This window comes from Helicoverpa zea, chromosome 22, assembly GCF_022581195.2.
Source record: "Helicoverpa zea isolate HzStark_Cry1AcR chromosome 22, ilHelZeax1.1, whole genome shotgun sequence".
NCBI classification, from domain to species: domain Eukaryota; kingdom Metazoa; phylum Arthropoda; class Insecta; order Lepidoptera; family Noctuidae; genus Helicoverpa; species Helicoverpa zea.
In genome coordinates this window covers 6,264,861-6,285,639 of record NC_061473.1, presented here as the reverse complement: position 1 = coordinate 6,285,639, position 20,779 = coordinate 6,264,861, and the positions used below count along the sequence as shown (strand labels likewise).

The 20,779-nt window shown below is 37.9% G+C and overlaps 2 protein-coding genes across 10 annotated transcripts in view; one reads left to right on the top strand and one right to left on the bottom strand.

Moving 5' to 3' along the window:
- Positions 1–586: 586 nt before the first annotated feature.
- Positions 587–6,401, top strand: LOC124641395 (elongin-C). Of its 2 annotated transcripts, none has more exons than XM_047179470.1 (4): positions 587–735; positions 2,626–2,728; positions 3,202–3,424; positions 4,533–6,401. In XM_047179470.1, the coding sequence occupies exons 2-4, from the start codon at positions 2,632–2,634 to the stop codon at positions 4,672–4,674; spliced, it is 462 nt and encodes a 153-aa protein (XP_047035426.1). In that variant the 5' UTR covers positions 587–735; positions 2,626–2,631; the 3' UTR covers positions 4,675–6,401. The 2 variants fall into 2 exon arrangements, with proteins under 2 accessions (XP_047035426.1, XP_047035425.1); XM_047179469.1 differs by having other exon boundaries at positions 3,199–3,424.
- A 4,598-nt stretch (positions 6,402–10,999) lies between these two features.
- The window catches only part of LOC124641179 (focal adhesion kinase 1), a 155,399-nt gene continuing 145,619 nt past the window's right edge, over positions 11,000–20,779 (bottom strand). For all 8 annotated transcript variants that reach the window (XM_047179182.1, XM_047179184.1, XM_047179181.1 and 5 more), the window contains 9 exons: positions 19,892–20,019; positions 19,339–19,481; positions 16,775–16,888; positions 16,360–16,465; positions 16,087–16,154; positions 15,521–15,708; positions 15,050–15,160; positions 14,430–14,568; positions 11,000–13,383 (listed from right to left, as the gene is read on the bottom strand). In XM_047179182.1, coding sequence (XP_047035138.1) covers positions 12,895–13,383; positions 14,430–14,568; positions 15,050–15,160; positions 15,521–15,708; positions 16,087–16,154; positions 16,360–16,465; positions 16,775–16,888; positions 19,339–19,481; positions 19,892–20,019 — 1,486 coding nt within the window. In that variant the 3' untranslated portion in view covers positions 11,000–12,894. The remainder of the gene's footprint in view (positions 13,384–14,429; positions 14,569–15,049; positions 15,161–15,520; positions 15,709–16,086; positions 16,155–16,359; positions 16,466–16,774; positions 16,889–19,338; positions 19,482–19,891; positions 20,020–20,779) is intronic.

Below are 20,779 nucleotides of genomic sequence, written 5' to 3'. Positions count from 1 at the left end.
TTTATTTGTTTTAACCGAACCCTCAGCTTTTACTCTCTCCTCTTCTCTATTAATTCTGGCTTCAGATAAGGGCAAACGTTCTAAGGGATATGTACTATCTGTACGGTGCAACTAAAAAGATCATTATAGTCTAATTCCACCACGAATTCATCCTTACTATTGAGGAAACGAGTGATGAAGAAGAAGAAATTAGACCACGCATTAATTCCCGTCTGATATGACTTAACTTTTCATCTCTGAATTATGCAAGGTAAACGCCACGCGCTTACCTTAAACCCTTTGCTTTCATTCAAACATTTTGATTATTGCTAAGTCACTAGTGGCCGTGGATCTATAAAACTTCGCTAGTAGAGAAGCAAAGTTGTACGACAATAACTGTACATTATTATGTTCCGATTTGTTTAATAATATTGATGTTTTTGGGTGTCCCGCTACAAGGTAAAGCTAAAAATAATAAATCAGTCTTACTACTTACTACTTACTACTACTACTTACTACTACTTACTACTAAAAATTGAAAAGCCTTGTATCTATTCGGATCATCCATTCATTTTAGGTAGTCTGTGCTTTCAATCAAACCAAATCATTCAATTTTTCACTTCATTTTCATTCAATGTCAATCGCTTCTGATAACCTAACATTTTTCAGTTTTAAATTATTAAAATTGTAAATTGAAAGCCAAAACATCTGTTATTTATTAAGTTAGTTAACTGTTGAAGCAGATAAAAGAACCAGGTAACGTACAATATAGTAATAGTCATTGTATTATAGCCTTAAAGTGCAGTAGCATCTCAAATTCCTGTCCTAAGCACTATAAAATTTAGCCCTTTTTTTCTGAAATTAATATCGTTAAAGTTCCTAGTCATTGTTCCTAACGCTAGAAAGTCAGTAAAATTATGTTTATAACTGCATGATCTATGCCTTAGGAGGTCATAATCTAATTTTAGAAAAGTATGCATTACAAAAATATGTGTATTGTCATAGCAAGAATGCATACCTTGCATTATTTATTTCCTTCATTATTTTACATTCTAATAGTTCAGTGAGTTATTTCAATCTGTAATCGAATAAGAAAACATGAGTAAATTAGTATTTGAGTAAACCAAGCTACTATAAATAAACTTTGAATTCAAATAAACTCCAATTCTATAACAGGATTTGTTAGCAAGATAAAACATATCTTATGAGTAATTAAATCGATAATCTCGGGTTTAAGCGACATGGTACAAAGTTCTTATTAAAATGCATGACAAGATAATGTGCATGAAGCATTAATATCCTTTGATTATTTTTTTTTATATATTTTTATATCCAAGATTTGAATCATGTTACATTATGATGGTTGGAACAATGACTAGAAACTATAAATTGATGAGCTAAAGCAATTTTTAGGGCTTTAAGTCATAAAATAATTAGTATTATGCACACAACTTTGTCTGCATTTATTTCTATTTAACAATAAAGTTTCGTACTAACTTTATCACTTGAATTAAAAAAAAAAAATAACAACTCTTACTTATATTTTCTGAAATTGTGTGATAAGTGAGCGAGTCAGTGACCAATACTTATTGTACTGTTTTCTATGCCAGCTACTGTTTACAGCATCATCTGGGTTGTAAATTGATGAAAAGAACATAAGGGAGTATATAGCAGATTTTATAAGCTGTGTACATATTTTATAGGGGAATACATAAGGGTATATATGGGAGTACATTAGAGTAATACACAAGGGAGTTTGTAGGGGAGAATGTAAGGGTGTATATGGGACATAAGGGAGTATGTGGGGTAGTACACAAGGCAGGTTATAGGGGGAGAGCTTAAGAATAGTAAAGAAGGGAGTTATACAAGATTTTATAGTGATAATGCATACTAAATTATGGCTTAAGGCATGATGAAACCAGACTAATTATATTGAAAACAATACCTCCTGTGAGGTTGAGTGGTACGGTTCTGCAGAGGACCTATAATTTTAAATATCTTGGCCATATATTGACCTCCAGCTTAAAAGATGATCTAGATATTGAGAGGGAAAGAAGGGCGCTGTCGGTTCGAGCTAACATGATTGCTCGCAGGTTTGCTCGTTGCAACGTAGCTGTGAAGCAAACTTTATTCCGTGCTTATTGTACCTCTTTTTACACGTGCAGCCTGTGGGCATCATTTACTCAGAAATCGTACAGCGCCATTCGAGTACAATATAATAACGCGTTCCGGGTCTTAATGGGGCTGCCTCGCTTCTGCAGCGCATCAGGGATGTTTGCTGAAGCTCGCATTGACTGCTCCTACGCAACAATGAGGAAAAGATGCGCGTCCCTGGTGCGCCGTGTGCGGGACAGCCCCAACACCTTAGTGCGCTGTATAGCGAGTAGACTCGACTGCCTGCATATGAATCACTGCTGCAGACTTTCCACTTCAGTGATAGACCTGCAGTGGTGATTTGATACAGGCAGTTATCTTAGGTTAGGATGCTTTGTTTTGTAATTTACTAACATAGTAATTAAGTAAAAATTGTTACTAACAAAATGAGTCATGGTCACTTGAATAAATGAATTTAATATATATATATTTATAAAATCCCCAACAAAATAATATTTGTGAAAATCTAATAGGCATGGTCTATGCTTGCAGGTGACAATGTCTGAGCAGCAGGTAGCATCAGCCCCGGCGTCGGCAGCCGCCTCCGCGACCAGCGTCGCCGAGGAGCAGCGCTCTGGCAGCGGAGGCACTGGTGGTAAGCCTCTGGCCCTAGTCAAGTAAAAAACATAAGGTTTTTGGAAGGATGTTCCTTATGGCGCTTTGCGAAAGGGGGCAAGACGAAACAAAATGAAGACCAAAAGTTGTCTCTCTGCCATAGAAAGCAAGCCAGTTATTTTCGATTCTTCTTTCCATTTCGCATTGAACAGTGTGATGTCGCGACGATTAATTTTAATAATAATGGTTCGGAACTAATTGGGTGTGAGACTTAGCCGGTTTTGTCTCTGATCTGCCCTTTCTCTTGTAAAGTAATTCAGAACTACTCTACAACCTAACCTGTGGGATTCTAGTGGTATATAAATAATTATGTGCCATTGTTTCATTTATCGTCTGCGTAAACTACTAACTTAAGTTTACACAAATGCACACACATACACATATGGATTATGATTAGAAATACATTTCAAATAATTCACATTTAATAGAACATCAAATATTATACTTCAGCAGGTAGTGGAGGCAGTGCCGTAGGATCAGCAGTCTCCGAGGAGAAGCTATACGGTGGCTGCGAAGGTCCCAACGCTATGTATGTAAAGCTGATCTCCTCCGATGGCCACGAGTTCATTGTGAAGAGAGAACATGCCCTCACTTCGGGTACTATCAAGGCCATGCTGAGTGGGCCCGGACAGTTTGCTGAGAATGAAGCCAATGAGGTCAACTTTAGGGAGATTCCGTGAGTAGATTTTGTTAAAGCAAAGGAGATTGGGCAAGTTTGGTCCAAATGTCCACCACGAACGAGACCTATATAATTAAATAGTCCACTTAATTTAGAGTAACTTTTACTAAGAAAGTAAAAAAAAAACAATGCCAAAAAAAAGTTATAGCCAAAAATGTATTCTTAATTTTCGGTAGTTTTTGTATGTTATCATTATTATTTTTTATTTTATTCCACTTCCATTTCCGCACTTTATCTAAAACTAAGATGAGTAAGACACATTTGCATATAAACAGCCCATATTTTTTTGCCCGATGGATGGCGAATCACTAACCAATTGAGGCGCCAAAAGTGCTTGAATATACTCAGCGGTGCCTGGATCTAAGAAAGTTCGATGTAACTGACGGTGTCTTCTCTCTAATAATGAACAATTCTATTTTGTCAGAAAGTATGAAAATCGAACATCACGAAAAGTAATTAAAAAAATGAAATTGATAAAATCTATGCAATGAGTTTTTTGATTTTGCTATAACTTTTTTCTGGCATTATATTTTTTTTCTACTTTCATAACAAAAAATGTTCTATATTTAACGGGCTATCTAGCCATATAGGTCTCGTTCGTGGTGGACATTTGGACCGGAATCGCCCATTGTCCTTTATGTTTCTTGTATCATTGGGAGGAAAGTGTCGAGTGTGCAAGTGGATTACCAAGGACTGTGTGAAAAACGATACCTTTAAGTAAAGTAAAAGTAAGTAAAAGCATACTACATGCTTCGTCAACCCTAAGTAATAAATTGGGATAAGGGGAGGGAATTAATAAATCGTTGACAAGCAGCTCTTTCCAATATTCAGGCTTTTGCTGATGAGGTTTAAGACTAAGACGAAGAAGGTTTAAGATTAAGACTCAAAATAAAACTCCAAGTATATAAAAAACTTTACTGTGGTGGTGAAAAATTATTCCACTTCTATTCAACATTTACCAGATCTGCAAAACAACGACAAAAAGATCGAGAATGGATTGAATGATAAAATTAGGCCACTTTCTTCTCCTTTTGTACTTTCAGTTTTTTTTTCTATCATTGCAACTAAACTAATTCTACCACTAATTCTACACTCTCATTTTCAGGTCCCATGTACTCCAAAAAGTATGCATGTACTTTACATACAAAGTGCGCTACACGAACTCCTCGACTGAAATTCCCGAGTTCCCCATCGCCCCTGAGATTGCGCTGGAGTTGCTAATGGCCGCCAACTTCCTCGATTGTTAAGAGTACCATACTGTACGGATAGATGGCGCTAGGTGAACGAGTTACGAAAGAGGATGGTTTAAAGAGTTTGTAACTTTGATAAGGATTGGTCTCGAAGTATGAATGATATATGATATATTGCTGTATCATAGTTGAACTTGAATTATACAATGTTATTACGCGGTTTTTTCACAGTTTTATTCAACCTAATCTTTGTCTCACTAGCGCCTTTGTGATCGACAATACACGGTCACAGTAATTTTCACACATTTTCAATTCAGTGTGGTATTGTAAAAGTTAATGCTGCAATTTATCTAAAGTGAATTTATTATTTTTTGTGAAAAACTTAATTCAGAGAAGTTCTTCAAGAAGGTCAAAAAAATATTTGGGGTGATGATAAAAAAATAGTCAATTAAGGAAGAGGTGGAAAAAGGTTCCATATGAACTTATGGTGAAACTTATTTCACAGTAGTAGGTACTATCAGTGACAAAAGTTAATTATGAAAACAACCATAACATGAACAATTCATATTATTTCTGATTTAATTTAAAAGTCTGTTTTAATTAACTTCTGTCCCTGATAATACCTAAATAGTTCATTACTAAAGATACTTATGCCCGTTTTCACGAACAATTTCTTAACATTTACCTAAGTGTCACTTAGAATAAGGGCTCCCCCAATAATAAATGTTATAAGAGACACTTAAACGTTGGTGAAAACTAAATTCGTATTAAGTGTTCCCTAAATGATCTTAGGGATCCCTAAATTTAGGTATTTATTGGTGAAAATGGGCATTAGAATACTTTGTTTTGGTATTTTTTGGCATACTTGATGATCTTGTTTTTAAATAAAGATGCAATATTAACAAAAGATTTCCTAAAATAACATTTTATTAATAAAAAAAGAACTGGGAATAGTATAGGTATGATAGTAACTGTCTGATTTTTTTTCTGAAATACAGTAACCAGGGCTAGCATGCAAACATACTTAGTTAACATGTTTATTGCAATTAGTTGAAAGTCTGACGTATATTTTGAAATGTCACATGTTTAAACAATTGTAGTTATTTTCATATTCACATTTTAGTTTTCACTGTCTCTCTTAAGTGACATTATTGGTTTTATCGAGTAGTTTTGAATTATGATTGTAATTTCAAGAACTGAAAAAGTGATATTTCGCAAAGTGTAGAGACTTCGTTAATTTTCGTTACACTCGTAATTCAAAACAGTATTTTGGGGCACCGCATTTCATGTAAGCAGTTGTGAAAGTTTTTTGTCGCCAAATTTTATGGCGGTTCGTAGCTAACTTCAGAGAAGAGTTACGCGTAATTGTGAAACCTAAAAATAGTTTCTGCACTGCAACTCGCGCGATGGTCTGTGCTACTATGCCGTATAGTGTTATTTTACATTGTAATATAATAAAGCCGGGTTTTATAAAAGAGCTTGGTAGAAAAAAATAGTAAGGAACTTAAGGATTGGTCTCATTATTTTGTTTCTTCTTTCCAAGCTTGTGAATAAATGTTGCCACACAAAAATATTTTCCATAGACACTGTAGTGTTATTATTGCTTACTAATCATTTAGGTCAAATTAGTAAATTTTATAAATATGTTTTGTATGTAAATGTTCCTTTCTTGCGTGTATAAACTGAGATGCTAAGATTTCATTATTTATTTTGTCAGTGTCACTTAACGTTAACCAAATCGCAATGTTTTGCTTTTTATTTTGTTAATAAACCGTAAATTCTTATGTTGTGGTTTTATTTCGTTTGCTTACTCTATGTGGTAAAAGTGATATACGGTGTAAATAATGAAAAAAATATCTACGTAAGTACATAAGGGAGAACATGAGAGCGTACATAATTGAGAACATCGTCGGTCGGATTCATTATCGAAACATTTCAAAAATCACGTGTTTTGAGATAATTATGTAGAATGGTAAGGAAGTTAATAATTTATCCAATCCACTAACGGTACAACTCATCAGTCAACGGTACAGTCGTGGTGGCCTAGTGGGCAAAGAACCAACCTCTCGAGTGTGAGGGCGCGGGTTCGATTCCAGGTCAGGCAAGTACCAATGCAACTTTTCTAAGTTTGTATGTACTTTCTAAGTATATCTTAGACACCAATGACTGTTTCGGATGGCACGTTAAACTGTAGGTACCGGCTGTCATTGAACATCCTTGGTAGTCGTTACGGGTAGTCAGAAGCCAGTAAGTCTGACGCCAGTCTAACCAAGGGGTATCGGGTTGCCCGGGTAACTGGGTTGAGGAGGTCAGATGGACAGTCTCTTCTTGTAAAGCACTGGTACTCAGCTGAATCCGGTTAGACTGGAAGCCGACCCCAACATAGTTGGGAAAAAGCTCGGAGGATGATGAGTAACGGTACAACTCAAATCATAGTTCTAATTGACAGAAAACTGTTTATTCCGTTAAAGAAAATTTGATTTTATTAATTTCTTCGTTTTCAGTATCAGTTTATTTTAAAATGTCCCACTGCCACCCTAAATTCGTAAGCGCATCCATAGTTCGTTAATGGAATATTTGGAAATGTTCCAGTACGACTCTGGAATTTTTTACTTGAATATTGTTTATTCGTGTTTTGTGCCAGTTGCGCTTTGAACACTCAGTGCAGTGGTCACAGACGGAGCTTAAATTATAAAAAGTATCTGAAATGAGTTCTAGAGTATAATAGTATATACCTAGTATAAATAATAAAACAAAGAGTGACAAAAAAAAGACTTGCTTGCTTTATGCGACTTAAATGTCATCCCAAGAGTATACCGAGAGTACTCAAGTTTAGAGGCAGGGGACAATCATGTTGAACCTGAAGAGCATAACGAAAATGATTGATTTAAATAATTTATTATTTTAAGATTTATTTTTTCATTTTTTTATCTATACTAATATTATAAAGAGGAAAACTTTGTTTGTTTGAAATATTCTATTAACTAATTATTGGAACATTTCACAAAAAAACCTGATAACTGAAAAACTACAAATGACATCCTAAATCTTTGTAACACACAATAAACTTGACTATAATCTATATATAATTCAATAAATAAATAAAAAACATAAAATAACCTCAAAGTAGTAAAATCACATTTGAGTATTTCCAAAAACTTTAAACCTCAATACTCAAAAACATCATTTTGAAATTTTCCATTACTGTTTCTGACCGACGACATAAGGAAGTATATAAGGGATTCAATGAAAGAGTACATAAAGGAGTGCATAAGGGAGTATATGAGGCATGAGGGAGTGCATAAGGGATCCTTTTATACTTCCTTATTTACTACCCTTTTGATCTTTCTTATGTTTTCCCATTGTGTACTTCCTCATATTCTTCATTATGTACTCCCTCATATTCTCCCTTATGTACTCATTTATTTACTTCATTACGTACTCCCTGATCTTCTCCCTTATATACTCCCTGATCTTCTCCATTATATACTCCCTAATGTTCTCCTTTATGTTCTGCCTTATGTACTCCCCCATGTTCAATCAAATAAAAATAATTGATAAATAAAATAATTTGTTCATTGAACAGACAAGTACGCATTTTAGCTATTTTTCCCGAATTCCTTAGATTTTTCTGGTTTTTCCAGGTCCTGTAGATTTGCATTGCATTTGTGCCATAGTTCAGGAGGAGGACATACAAAACGTAAATAATCGATTGGAATTACAGGAGATAGGAAATAACTAATATGCACTGCTTTTTTGTCATTGTAATGTCGTGGTATTTCCGAAGTAATCCAATTTTATGAATGAAATTTTTGAGTGATCGTTGCGTATGCTTTGTGTTTGCGTTTGTGTGAGGGTGCAGCACGGTTTTAACGCCAGTAACATACGCGCCAAGTTTAAATAAGGCTAGATGACATTTACGGAATTCCGAAAAAAAATTAAAGAAAAAAAATTACGTACCAATTTTTTTTATTGATTTGGGTTGAGAATCATTAGCATAATTACCTCCTTGAATATGACACGGATGCAAATCAACAGCTTGTATAGTGGGCCGGATTTGAAACATCTTTACAAACAGATTTGTTTCTTTTTTTAATCAATTTTGGATTATTTCCTGCCGCTATAAATTGATATTAAGAGGACGAATTGGAATTTTTGGCGCCAAGGATGTCAATTTTTCTCAGTAAATACAAAACGGATCAAAATACAACTTGGTTACCTGAAAGTTCATGATATAAGCCTTATTTTGTTAGTTGTAGAAACATGATTAGGTAACTTTTATAACATGTTACAGCCTTTTTATCGTCCCACTGCTGGGCACAGGCCTCCTCTCACATGGAGAAGGATTGAGCATTAATCACCACGCTTGCTCAATGCGGGTTGGTGATTACAGACTTTATAGTCCAGGTTTCCTCAAGATGTTTTCCTTCACCTTTATATCAGCCATTGGTGTCTAAGATATACTTAGAAAGTACATACAAACTTAGAAAAGTTGCATTGGTACTTGCCTGACCTGGAATCGAACCCACGCCTTCATACTCGAGAGGTTGGTTCTTTACCCACTAGGCCACCACGACTTTCTAACTAAACTACTACTAACTTTTATAACAGAGAAAAATATATCAAACATACCTCTTTTTAAAAAGAGATTCACATATTATGGGCAAACGGGACCGATTTAAGCCTCTTAACTTTTTTAGTAGTTGAGTATATACATACTCTTTAAAATGGTAGTAGGAATTTTTATTAAATTATCATTTCTAAATATTAAAATTACAAAACCATTTTGTCGCTTACGACTTTTAGTTATAAGCTAGCGCGCGTATTGTTATCCTCGCCCCGCTCAGACGCTCCGACCCCTTTTGGCGCCTTAGATGCGCGTGCCGGTTATGGAATTATTGTTGACCACTTCCTCGCCTTAATCAGTTGTAACTACGGATCTGTCTGCGTTCTTGGTGTGCAGCGTAAATAACTCCGCATCTTGTTTCGATTCAATGAGAACGATCCTGTGTTGACATCATTGATCCTGTGTTTTTAAACGCTTACCTACCTACCTTTCGGACTGAAGCCTAGTCCTTATGTAGCTATGCGCACTCGCCTCGGACAGTCCGCATTATCGTCGTCAACTGTTGCGCATAGTTTCTTATATGTCACCGGAAAATAACAAGACTCGTAAGTAGATAAATTTTCTAGGTAGTTGATGATACACACGTTAGTAAAATGAGTAAGTTTATTAATTTATGGCGTCTTGCCGTTAAATCATCCGACAAAGCCTACACGTCAAATAGTACACTGGGCAACGATTGACCCATTTGTGGATAATTTTACTTGTAGCAATATAGTTATTTAAATTACGTCTAGGTACCTTAAGTTGACCAATTAGCTAAAATTCAATGCGTTAAATAGTACATTTCAACTGCCGTTTATTCTTTTCCGAGAGTTGATCAACTGCCTAGAAAATTGATCAACTTACGAGTCTTGTTATATTACGGTGATATATACTTGAATGCGCTAGGCCGAAGGCTAGTTCATTGTGAACCGGGGCCCGATTCTCCTAAGTTAATAATGTCAAAATCGAATCGCAATATGATCGCAATAGCAGTTTTAACCATATCGGGCATTCTGCTACTGGGGCCCGATTCTCCTAATTTTACTTAATCGTATGTCGATTCACATTCGACTGCGATCCAATCACGACTCGATTACGATTGAAGCGTATGTGGCATTCCGCTATTTTTTCTTTGAAATAAACGTTTTTATTCTTTTCTGTCATTCAATAATGAATCATTTTGTCTGCAATATATATTAAATTTATTATCAATTAGTAGCAGAATGCCCGATATGGTTAAAACTGCTACTGCGATCATATTGCGATTCGATTTCTATTCGATTTTGACATTATTAACTTAGGAGAATCGGGCCCCTGATAAAAGACCAATCGTATTCGATTGACATTTGATTGGTGTGCGATTGGTCTGCTATTTTGGTGATTTTGGTCTATACGGTAGTTTGCTGTACAATCATTTTGCAATCGTAAATCATTTGCAGACAAATTGATTCATTATTGAATGACAGAAAAGGATAAAAAATTTATTTCAAAGAAAAAATAGCGGAATGCCACATACGTTTCAATCGTAATTGAGTCGGGATTGGATCGCAGTCGAACGTGAATCGTACGTTGCTTAAGTAAAATTAGGAGAATCGGGCCCCAGGTCTCCTCAGGGGTTGTCAACCGCGATGATCTGTCCATTTCGCAGATGACATTAACCTCATCAAATGTGGTAAATTGTCACCACCACATGCCATGCGCCGTAGAAGTATGACCTAGAATGGACTAAACATTTAGGTATAAACAGAAGGTATAAAAATAAAATGCAACGAGTAATGATTGACTTGTCCTTTATTCAATGCATAAACAAAAACCGGTCCACCATTAACAGATATTTGGAAAATAATCTCAGGCAGCTCACTACAATAATATATGGACTACGTACTGCTTACTATAACCATTATACTTTGGAATGATATCCTGCTTAAATACTAACACATTAGGAAAATCAACTTTACAAATAAACCGAAGATTCGTCAATAAATAAATTCTGATATTTCATAATTACAAAACTAATCGATTTAACGTACGCTACAAATTCCATCTGAGATCTAAGCTTATAATAAAAACTTTGGATAAAAAATTAAAATAATTATTGACAATTTGTTTTGTACATTTTTACAAAGAAAATTATAAAATTCAAATCCGGATGAATACTGTGACAATGTATAAGGAATTAAATGCAAAATGTTACAATAAGTTGTGACTTGTAAACGCACCTTACCTAACGAAAATATACACGTTACTCGCAATAATACATTTTACATTAAAAAATAATACTTTCTAATGAATTTCAAACGACAACGAGACAATTATTGTTTTACGGAAGAATTCATTCTTACACGTATGCACCAATTATGTGGGCCTAGCACAAACCTTATAGCCACGTCATTTTAATTTACAGTGACCTGAAAAAAAAGTGTTGTTTATACTGCGATAAGAATATTTGTTTAAAATCGTTTTCGCTGAGTTCAATTCTACCATTTTGGTAGAATCTGCAATTTAATTAGGAGTAGGTCCATAAATGTTTCTAGGTTTGTGCAACACCCACTGGTTGAGTATAAAATCGGCAATACCTTTACACCAAAAATATAAACTTTGTATGAAAAATAACTACAAAACTTACTAATTAGGTGCAAGTTTGAGGAATGTGCTCTCTGTACTGCGTTACATAGCCGCCCTTATTATAAAAAGTATTCAAATTTTATTGGCAATAATATCACAAATCAATATTATCATGATTTCACAATCAACAGTTTTATGACCAAGGAGCTTTAAGGTATGACTGGAGTCCAACGTTCCGAGACAGTTTGTATAGTCATGAGAGTTATAATGACAGCTGTCAAAATTATCACGACTCGGTCTCCAGGCATACCCAACTAACTTCTTAGTTGTATGATGATGTTATGAAATGTGTGAAGTTTCAGAACAGATATGTCGAACAATAATATTCACGAATAGGCAACACGACATATTTATTTGAAGCACAACAATGCTGATGATATGTCAATAGATATTACTAAATGATCAACATATTTAGTTATTTGTGTTCATGTAAATGGCACGCTTTTTACTATAAAATAAGCGTTTTAATGCAAATTCTATTTTAAAGCTGAAATTATTTATTAACCGCACTTATGAGATAGAATCTTTAAGAGTGAAAACGCAATATGATGTTTTAGGCCATTTTACATTTAGACAAAAATATTTAAGACGCGTGGAATCCTGTACATTACATTCATTTTATTTTTAGGCAGAATTGACTTCGATTTCGAGATTATGAATTTAAACAGATACAATTGAATGTTTTTTTGTTATCTAGTTTTCATTTTACGTTTCCACCGAAGTTTAACGCGCCATTTACAGGAATAAAAATGTAATATAAACGGTTATGTATATGAACTCCGATAAAAGGAACGCGAAATGGATGGATACAACGACAATTATTTGGCTCACTTAATTCGCTACGGATAATATTGAGCATTCTGTCTTTTCCAAATAAGCATCGCACTATAGAATTCAAGCGGCAAACGATAATATCTATGAGCATATCCGGGTAAGTACACTAGTCGTTCTAATATTAGGTCGTACCCTATGTAAAGCTGTCGACGTCATAAGACGTAAATAAAAAAAAATGCCACTACAAGCGAAGAACTTTTAGATGTCATTCACCCCTGATCAGTGTGACCAACGTTCTGATCTAGAGGAACCATTTTTTTGCTGATAGAGTAAATAGGGGGTGAGTCAAGTTTGCCGGAGATGGCTTGGACCCGACTTTTGACGGATTCCATTGGGGCTGAGTCTACTTTCACGTCATCGGAGCTCGTTGAGGAGAAGGGGAAAGAGGTGGCTTCAGTGTTGCCATATATGTGTTGTGGTTCTCTGACGTTACCGTAGAGGTTGTAGTTGTGTATGAGTGTTGACACCCTGTTGGGTGCTGCGGGAAGACTGCTGTGTTCTTTGGGCGGTTCTGTGACTGTGTGCTGGCTGGTGGTGACGGGCTGGTTGACCTTGAAGTCAGGCTTGGGCGGCGGGGTGTCGTCCTCTTGCACAGAGGACTGGGTGCTTAACACCGGGTTCTGAGGAACGCATATTTGGTTCTGAGGCGCAAAGACCTGGTTTTGAGAGGTCAGCGTTTGGTTTTGTGGTGTAACAACCTGTAAAAAATGATTTTGTTGTAATTTTTGTTCCGAGTTTGAATTAAGCATGCTTAAAAAAGTAATAAAAAATGATACTGACTACATACTACCCGCTACATAGGAACTGCTGCATGCAATGTAAGAAAAAAATATAATTAATGTCGTGACTACTTAAAGTTGAAATGTGCTGGCATTCAAAATGTAAAAATATGAACCTTATTAATTTGAGTTATTCAACTAGAAAACTACCATAAATAGGTTTAGACAGTGATAGTATCTAAAAAACCCAAAATTATTATTTAATACCAGGTATTTTATATAGAAACTTATGTGCAATATTTACTCTGTGTAAAACCAAATTGAGAGTAATAAATTACTGATCAAAACTTGTTGCACCTTTCAAAATTTAAAGCTATTTCAGAATACTGATCAGAAACCTCTGGCGTGATCTGACTACATCTACTTCAACATGCATTTTCTAATCACGAGAAATATAAAAATAACATGCTAAAAAACTACAAAAAATGGAGTATAACTAAGTAGATATAAAACATTTTTAAAGGTGCACAAAATTCTGACCACACCAACACGGACTTACAGACACACGTAACGTTGTGTAAAATTTGAAAAACTTGTTCAACAAGAATTTATCTATGTATCTAGAAACTTGTAATTTTATTAAATGATACGCGTAAAAAACGAGTGTATTCTACATCCAGTAAAAAAAATCAAATACATCACACACAACGTCACATTCACTTCCATCCTTCAAATCCCAAATATAGTTATCGGCACGAATCTTAAGCTCTGACCTTCACCTGCGCAGAAGTAATTTATTGGGTCCCTTTTGTGGTATGAAGTGAGGCGCGGGGGCGGGCTAAAGCAGTGATTGGCCCGCAGCGCATCGCGTCATAGCCGTCACTCGGGATTGGTTCTTTGCTAATAAATCACTTCTGCGCAGATGTAGGTCAGAGCTCAAGATTCGTGCCGATAACTATACCCAACAAAAAAAAAAACGGACACATTAAACTTACCACATTATTATCTCAGCATGCGACACTAACCTGCGGACCAGGGCTAGCCGGCTCGGGCTCCAGGGCGGAGCGCCAGTCCACGTGGGGATGTCGAGCGCGTATACAGTCTACTACGTCGAGTAGGTTTTTGGCGTCCATTGCTAGTATGTGAGCGGCTGCTAGCATGTTTCTGGGGGTAAGTAGTTTTATAGTTGTAGTAAAAATACTATAAGCGCCCAGTAGGAATATTGTTACCTATTATAATAATTAGAGTACAATATTTAAATTTGAACGCGTCCATTGTGAAAAAAAAATGAGGATGACCTAATTAAATCGATGATGATTTTGAAAATGAAAGAAAAAAAATTACATCAACATTCTATTAAATGGTTGTTTTTTTTTATTTGAGTCACAAATTAATTTCACGTCAATTCCCATTTTCCAGCGTGTTCTCCAGTTAGTTAACAGGATTCTTGGTAACAAAAGGTATAGATGCGTACATAATTTTATATCTTAAATATCCGGATTTTTGCCCAGCAAAACCTGCTTTCATTTACAGTACAGTCTGAAATCAATTGGTGAGTCTTAAGCCGCTTAGTTCTAAAAAAAAATCTTATTTAGCTAACTTCACCTATATCGGACATAGTATAAAGTCACTGTGGTATACTCACTTGGTATAATCGTGGTGTAGCGTAGTATTGTGGTACTGTATAGCGAGACGCATGGCTTCCACTAGCGCTGCCATGTCCTTGCTCAGCACCTGATGCGCCATTTCCACCTCCCTGATGATAGGTAGGTATATTTGTTATAATATTGTAATATATTCTAGTTTTTTTTAAACTACAGTTTATCATTGCGTTCATGCAGATTATGATCAAAAATTGTTTTCGTGTCATAGTTCTCGTCAATCTTTTTGCAGTCGTCACTACTTGTGCTCAGAATTTAGTTGCGGGCCGCTATTAAGTTTGGCTTTAATATTGCGGTTGACGAGAGCTATACCCAAAACACGATTTTAACAAACTGGTTTTATCAGTTACTATTTCTGTGCAGAGGTAATATATTTCTACACACAAGTAACAAAATTCTGTGCAACAGTAACACACTCCTATACACAGGTAACACTTCTTATACTACAAACTTACCTCTGTGCATGCTGCGGGAAGGGCACGACGACTTTATCAACCGTGGCACAGAGCTCCCTTAGATCGTGTCCCACAGCCCGCACAGCTGCGAGTAGACCGGCCGCCTCGGCGCCCGCCGCCGCCGCGCCCGCCAGCCGCATCACGCACCGCACCACACCGGTAGTCGCTACGTATACTGGTTCTGTGCACTGGGATAAACGGTAGTTGTGGTAAGTATTATTTTTCTATAGTAATGTGAGAAAGAAGACCTCCTTGGCTCAATGGGTGGTTGGTTTGGGTTTATGTAGATAAGTTACATCAGCATCAATCATAACACGAGCTAATCAATAAGTTTATCTTGGGGCTAGCCAAGAATGTTCAAGCGGTGGTTCCTATTCTTTATACGGTTCTGAATCGATTCTTTTTGAGGCTAACCGACCGTGTAGGAAAGGTATCCCGACATATTATATTTGTTTGTGAATGTGAGTGTATGTTTATAAAACTGTGTATTTTTATGTTTATAAAACTTGGCAGAAAATCTCAAACAGCTTATTCATAAACCAGAATAACATTATAAAATGGATTACCTTGTCTTCACTGGGCGGTCGTTCCTTTGACACAGTATTCGCTGGACTCGTTTCTGCTGACGTTGGCGCTGCAACACAAATTCCAGACTTGGAATAGCGAAATTACATAACCAAATAAATAAGGGAGTACACAAGCAAATAAATAAGGGAGTTCGTAGATTGGCACTTGCACGTAGCTTGCTTCCGTTTACCTATAGGGAGTTTTCAATTATTTATCTGAAAGCGTTTTTGTATCTAAAGACAGCTATGTATAGTATGTATTAACTTATTTACCTGAATGCGGTTGACTAGACGGCTTCGGTTCATTCGTACTTTCTGACTTCTGTTCCGTTCCCGGTTCTGACTCGGTAGACAGCTGGACATTTGATAAACGCTTTGTCTGCAACAAAATTAAAACCGTAGTAACTAGGAACTTATAAAATGTATTTCTTGGAAAAAACGTATTTTCAAGTGTTTAGTTTGTAAAATGAAGTAATGAAACCGGTTTACGCGAGTACCTAGTGGTTTGTTTATACATCATTCGATTTATTCTATGGACTAGCTGTTTTCTGAGGCTTCATCCACGTTCCGAGGGACTCCTTCCTGTACCAGGACAAAATATAGACTAGACTATGTAACTGGGGAATAGTCTAGCTTAAAAAACTTGTTCCTCTTTATTATTATTACATTAGTATAGACGGATATTTACCAAACTCTCTTGCATTTGCAGCCATCGTCTGTCCTCTTCACTCTGGTGTTGTTGTCTCGCTAACTCGGCGAGCAGTCGCCTTTCCACCGCTTGTTCGCTGTCGCATTCTGGACTCTATTGCGTAGAACATAAGAGCTATAGTCGATTGTATGAGAGGTGCACGCAATTTATGGTAAAGAGATATTTAAATGAACTTTCTTAATCTTTTCTAGATAATAATAGACAATATGATACCAAAATATTTTTGGAATAAAAATGGTTAAAAAAATTAACATTTTGTCTGTGCTTCATATTGTCTATTGTTATGAATAGATAGAAAATGGTGCCATCAATAAATGAAGATGGTGCCAATTTGCCTTTACAAAAAAAAAAAAAAACTACTCAAACTTTTCTAATATAATTGCAAAACAATTTGGATTCAATCTGTGGTACTTATCAAGCTTTTGCGTGCATTTGTGGGACTTAAAACTATTCTTTTAAAGAACTAACATTGCTGTTAGTGACATTTGCCAGATTTTGTACAAATATTAACATGTTTTTAGTAAACGAAAGTAAAATGTTATTAACCAGACACGAAATATAACCAAAAAGTTTTTATAATTTTGAGAATTGCAACCCCAATGTTAGTTCATTTTGAAAAAAAAGAAACCATTTGTGAAGATATAAAAATCAAATATTTCTTCACAAATGATTTCATGAAAAATATAAAATAAATGAAAAAATAAAAACCGACACTCTACCGGAGAAACCCAAATGACACAAAAATCTGAAAAAAAAAACAACCAAAGACAAAAGAATAGTAAAAAAAAAAACATATTTACACATACACCTCATTTATCGGGAAAAGGAGTGGATATTTACAAAATATATTTATGTAAGGAAACTTCCAGCCCTTTTTTTGATGGGAAATCATCAAATGACCCATTCCCGCTGTGGGTAATTTCACGCCCTGGGTTAATATTCGTATTTTAAAATGAAACGGTTTTTTAGTCGACCGATCAAAAAATATAAAAAAATATGTACATTCTGCTCTCTGGCTCTCAGAACACGGTCTTCTTCTTTAAATTTTAAAAATAAAAATATATTTACTTATAATAACATATATACCGCAACTTTATCACATCACTTCACACGTCTACCGTCGTATCAAGCATGCATACTAATTATATCTATTATCTACACACACGTACTAAATACTTTTTGCCTTTTCTGATGGTTATGATAAATGCAAGACTTCTTTATATGTTTATATACCTATATATTTTTTAGCAAAGATTTAATCGTTATTTTTGCATTTACCACTACCACCAATAAATCATGCCTTCCAATTCGATTGCAGTAAAGAATTTCTACGCGAATGTCCCAATCACCTGCACGGGCTGTGCCACTCCATGTACGTGCGAAACGCCGGACGTTACGCCCGGTACGGCGCCGTGCACCTGCATCACGCCTTGTGACACCGGACCGGACGGGCCAGACACGGCTCCGGATACCGGGACGCTCGGAGCAACGGACACTGTCGCCGCCGGTTGACACTCCATCCGAGACGCGAAGATGACGGACGCGTCGGCCGCCTGTACCATCGCCGGACGGTAAGCCGGACCGGCTAACTGTGGCGCTTGCGAGCTCGCTACCTGAGCCCGGTACATCATCGGCTGGGCCCCTGATACGCTGTGGGTATAGATCTGCTGACCACCATACGACATGGGAGGGACAACGCCCATTGGCTGCCCGGGGAAGCCTGCTTGAGGATACGGCTGTGGACTCGCTGACCGGACCATGCCTGGAGGAAGTTTAGCACGCGGCGCGTAGGGCACGCCTTGAACCACGCCTACGGGCACGCCCCCAGCCCCGCCTCCTTCACGTCTGTACTGAGGCCGTGCTAACGCTCGCTGCGCTGCCACCGCCACGCAACTCTTCACGTTATCCCCACCAAAATCATATATCTCCTCTACTAATGGCGGGTCGGGTTGTGTACGCATTTTGTTCATAACACTGGCCGCTAGTTGAGCGTTGAGGGCGCCTTGTACGGCGAACTGTCCGACGTCTTGGTCTCGTCGTGTGCGGGGCGGGGGGGAGGCGGGGACTGAGTGCTGGCGAGTGAACGGGGCTATGGGCACTGGTGAGCCGCGGTGGGAGACACTGCCCCTCGCGTTACGTTCCAACGAGCCCATGCGGATGGGGGCTCGCTCAGCGCTGGACAGAGCACCTCTGGTGTTACGTTCTAAAGACCTGACGCGACTAGCATAAGGCTCCGGCATGTCAGGCTCTACAGCCGGGGAGGGGGAGGCTGTGTCTCTCGGGGACACGTTGGCAATATTCTGACAGAGATTATCGCAACTCTCGCGCGCGCCTACCACGACAGTCAAAGTCTCATCGGAAGCTTCTGAGGGAGTAGGAGCGGGGACTATGGGGTCTAATTTCTGTAAGCTAGCGGCGGGAATGGGGGCAGTTTGGAGGGGTATATCGATCTTCTCGTCGGGTCGGGGGTGTATGATCTTGTCGACGATGTCGTGGGTCTCCGGGAGAGTGTCGGCGAAGTCTACGGAGACTGTGTTGAATACCGAGGCGGGCGTGGTGTAGGCCTGCGGGTGGAGGGCTCGGGCTTGGTTCTCTCGCAGTAGGTGAGCTAGGACGAGCGGATTCTGCGCTACGATGTATGTCTGCGCTGCGCCACCGCCCGCTGGTTGCGCTGTTGTGTCACTCACTGTTGACAAGAGTTCAGAGGTTATTGTCCATTTATAAAACTGTGATCTATGGTAGTTCAGGTGGTTTTCTAGTCTAACCATATTATGCAGCTAAGTACCTATGCTTTACTTTTTTTTTTTTCTTCTGGAAACAAACAGTCATGTATAAAAAACTACACGTAGGTACTACGTACGCTACTTTACACAAAGCGAATGACCTCTAAAACCTAGTTATATAGATAACCCGATACTTAGATAGATATATCGATACCCCTTCAAAAGACTGGTTGAAGACCAGCTTCCTTCTCGCAACGCTAAAATTGATGATGATCTGAATATCAAGGTAGTCGTTCCATGTAGCACATTGGTACTCATTTACATCCCGATGCGGACCCCAATAGTTGTGAAAAGGCATATGAATGTAACATACCCGCAATATTGTTGGCAGGTCGCTGCGGCTTGGGCGGCGGCTCCTCGCTGAAGGAGGCGGCGGCCACGCGCCGGTTCTCTCGCCGCATCGTCTCCCACGCCGAACTGCGCTCCTCTTGGAGAATCTCACTGTGGAAGGAGGAAGAATTTAGTGCAAATCCAACATTAAGCTGAAGAGTTTAGGGAACTACTGGTCGGATTTGAAATATTATTTCAGTGTTATAAAATAAAAATAAATAAAAAAAATAATTTTTTTTTTTATATTTCAGTGTTATATAGTCCATTTATTGAGGGAATATATTATGCTATGTACTTTTTCCACGTTATTCCCAACAGTTCTAGTGGTCGCAACTGCGACTGCTTTGCGCGAGATCTCTGGTTCGATTTAGGGGTCGGGCCGAAATCACTTTGTGGGATTTATAAGCAAAGCAGCCCGGAGTCTGGAATGGAAGTTACTGATTGATGCACCAATGCATCGAAAAGTATGTAAAAGTTGGTCATGATCCGGTCCACTGTTTGTCCTGCGCAGTTGGTTGAGAACAGCCCCGTGGCTGAAATCGGCTTTAGACATTATTATTATTACTTACAACAGTGTTTCCTTGAGCGCATGCGCGGCAGGTCGCTGCGAGGGCTCGTAGGCCCAGCAGCGCGACATGACGGAGTAGAGGCGCGGCGGACAGCGCGGCGGGAGGGCGAGTCGCTTGCCTATCACGTGGTTGTTATTATTACTTACAACAGTGTCTCCTTGAGCGCATGCGCGGCAGGTCGCTGCGAGGGCTCGTAGGCCCAGCAGCGCGACATGACGGAGTAGAGGCGCGGCGGACAGCGCGGCGGGAGGGCGAGTCGCTTGCCTATCACGTGGTTGTTATTATTACTTACAACAGTGTCT

Bases quoted from the DNA above. Each gene is read 5' to 3' on its own strand.
- LOC124641395 (XM_047179469.1), top strand. From the start codon at position 2,632: ATGTCTGAGCAGCAGGTAGCATCAGCCCCGGCGTCGGCAGCCGCCTCC. The intron at 2,729-3,198 runs GTAAGCCTCTGG...ATTATACTTCAG, and splicing joins TGGCAGCGGAGGCACTGGTG to CAGGTAGTGGAGGCAGTGCC. The intron at 3,425-4,532 runs GTGAGTAGATTT...TCTCATTTTCAG, and splicing joins GTCAACTTTAGGGAGATTCC to GTCCCATGTACTCCAAAAAG.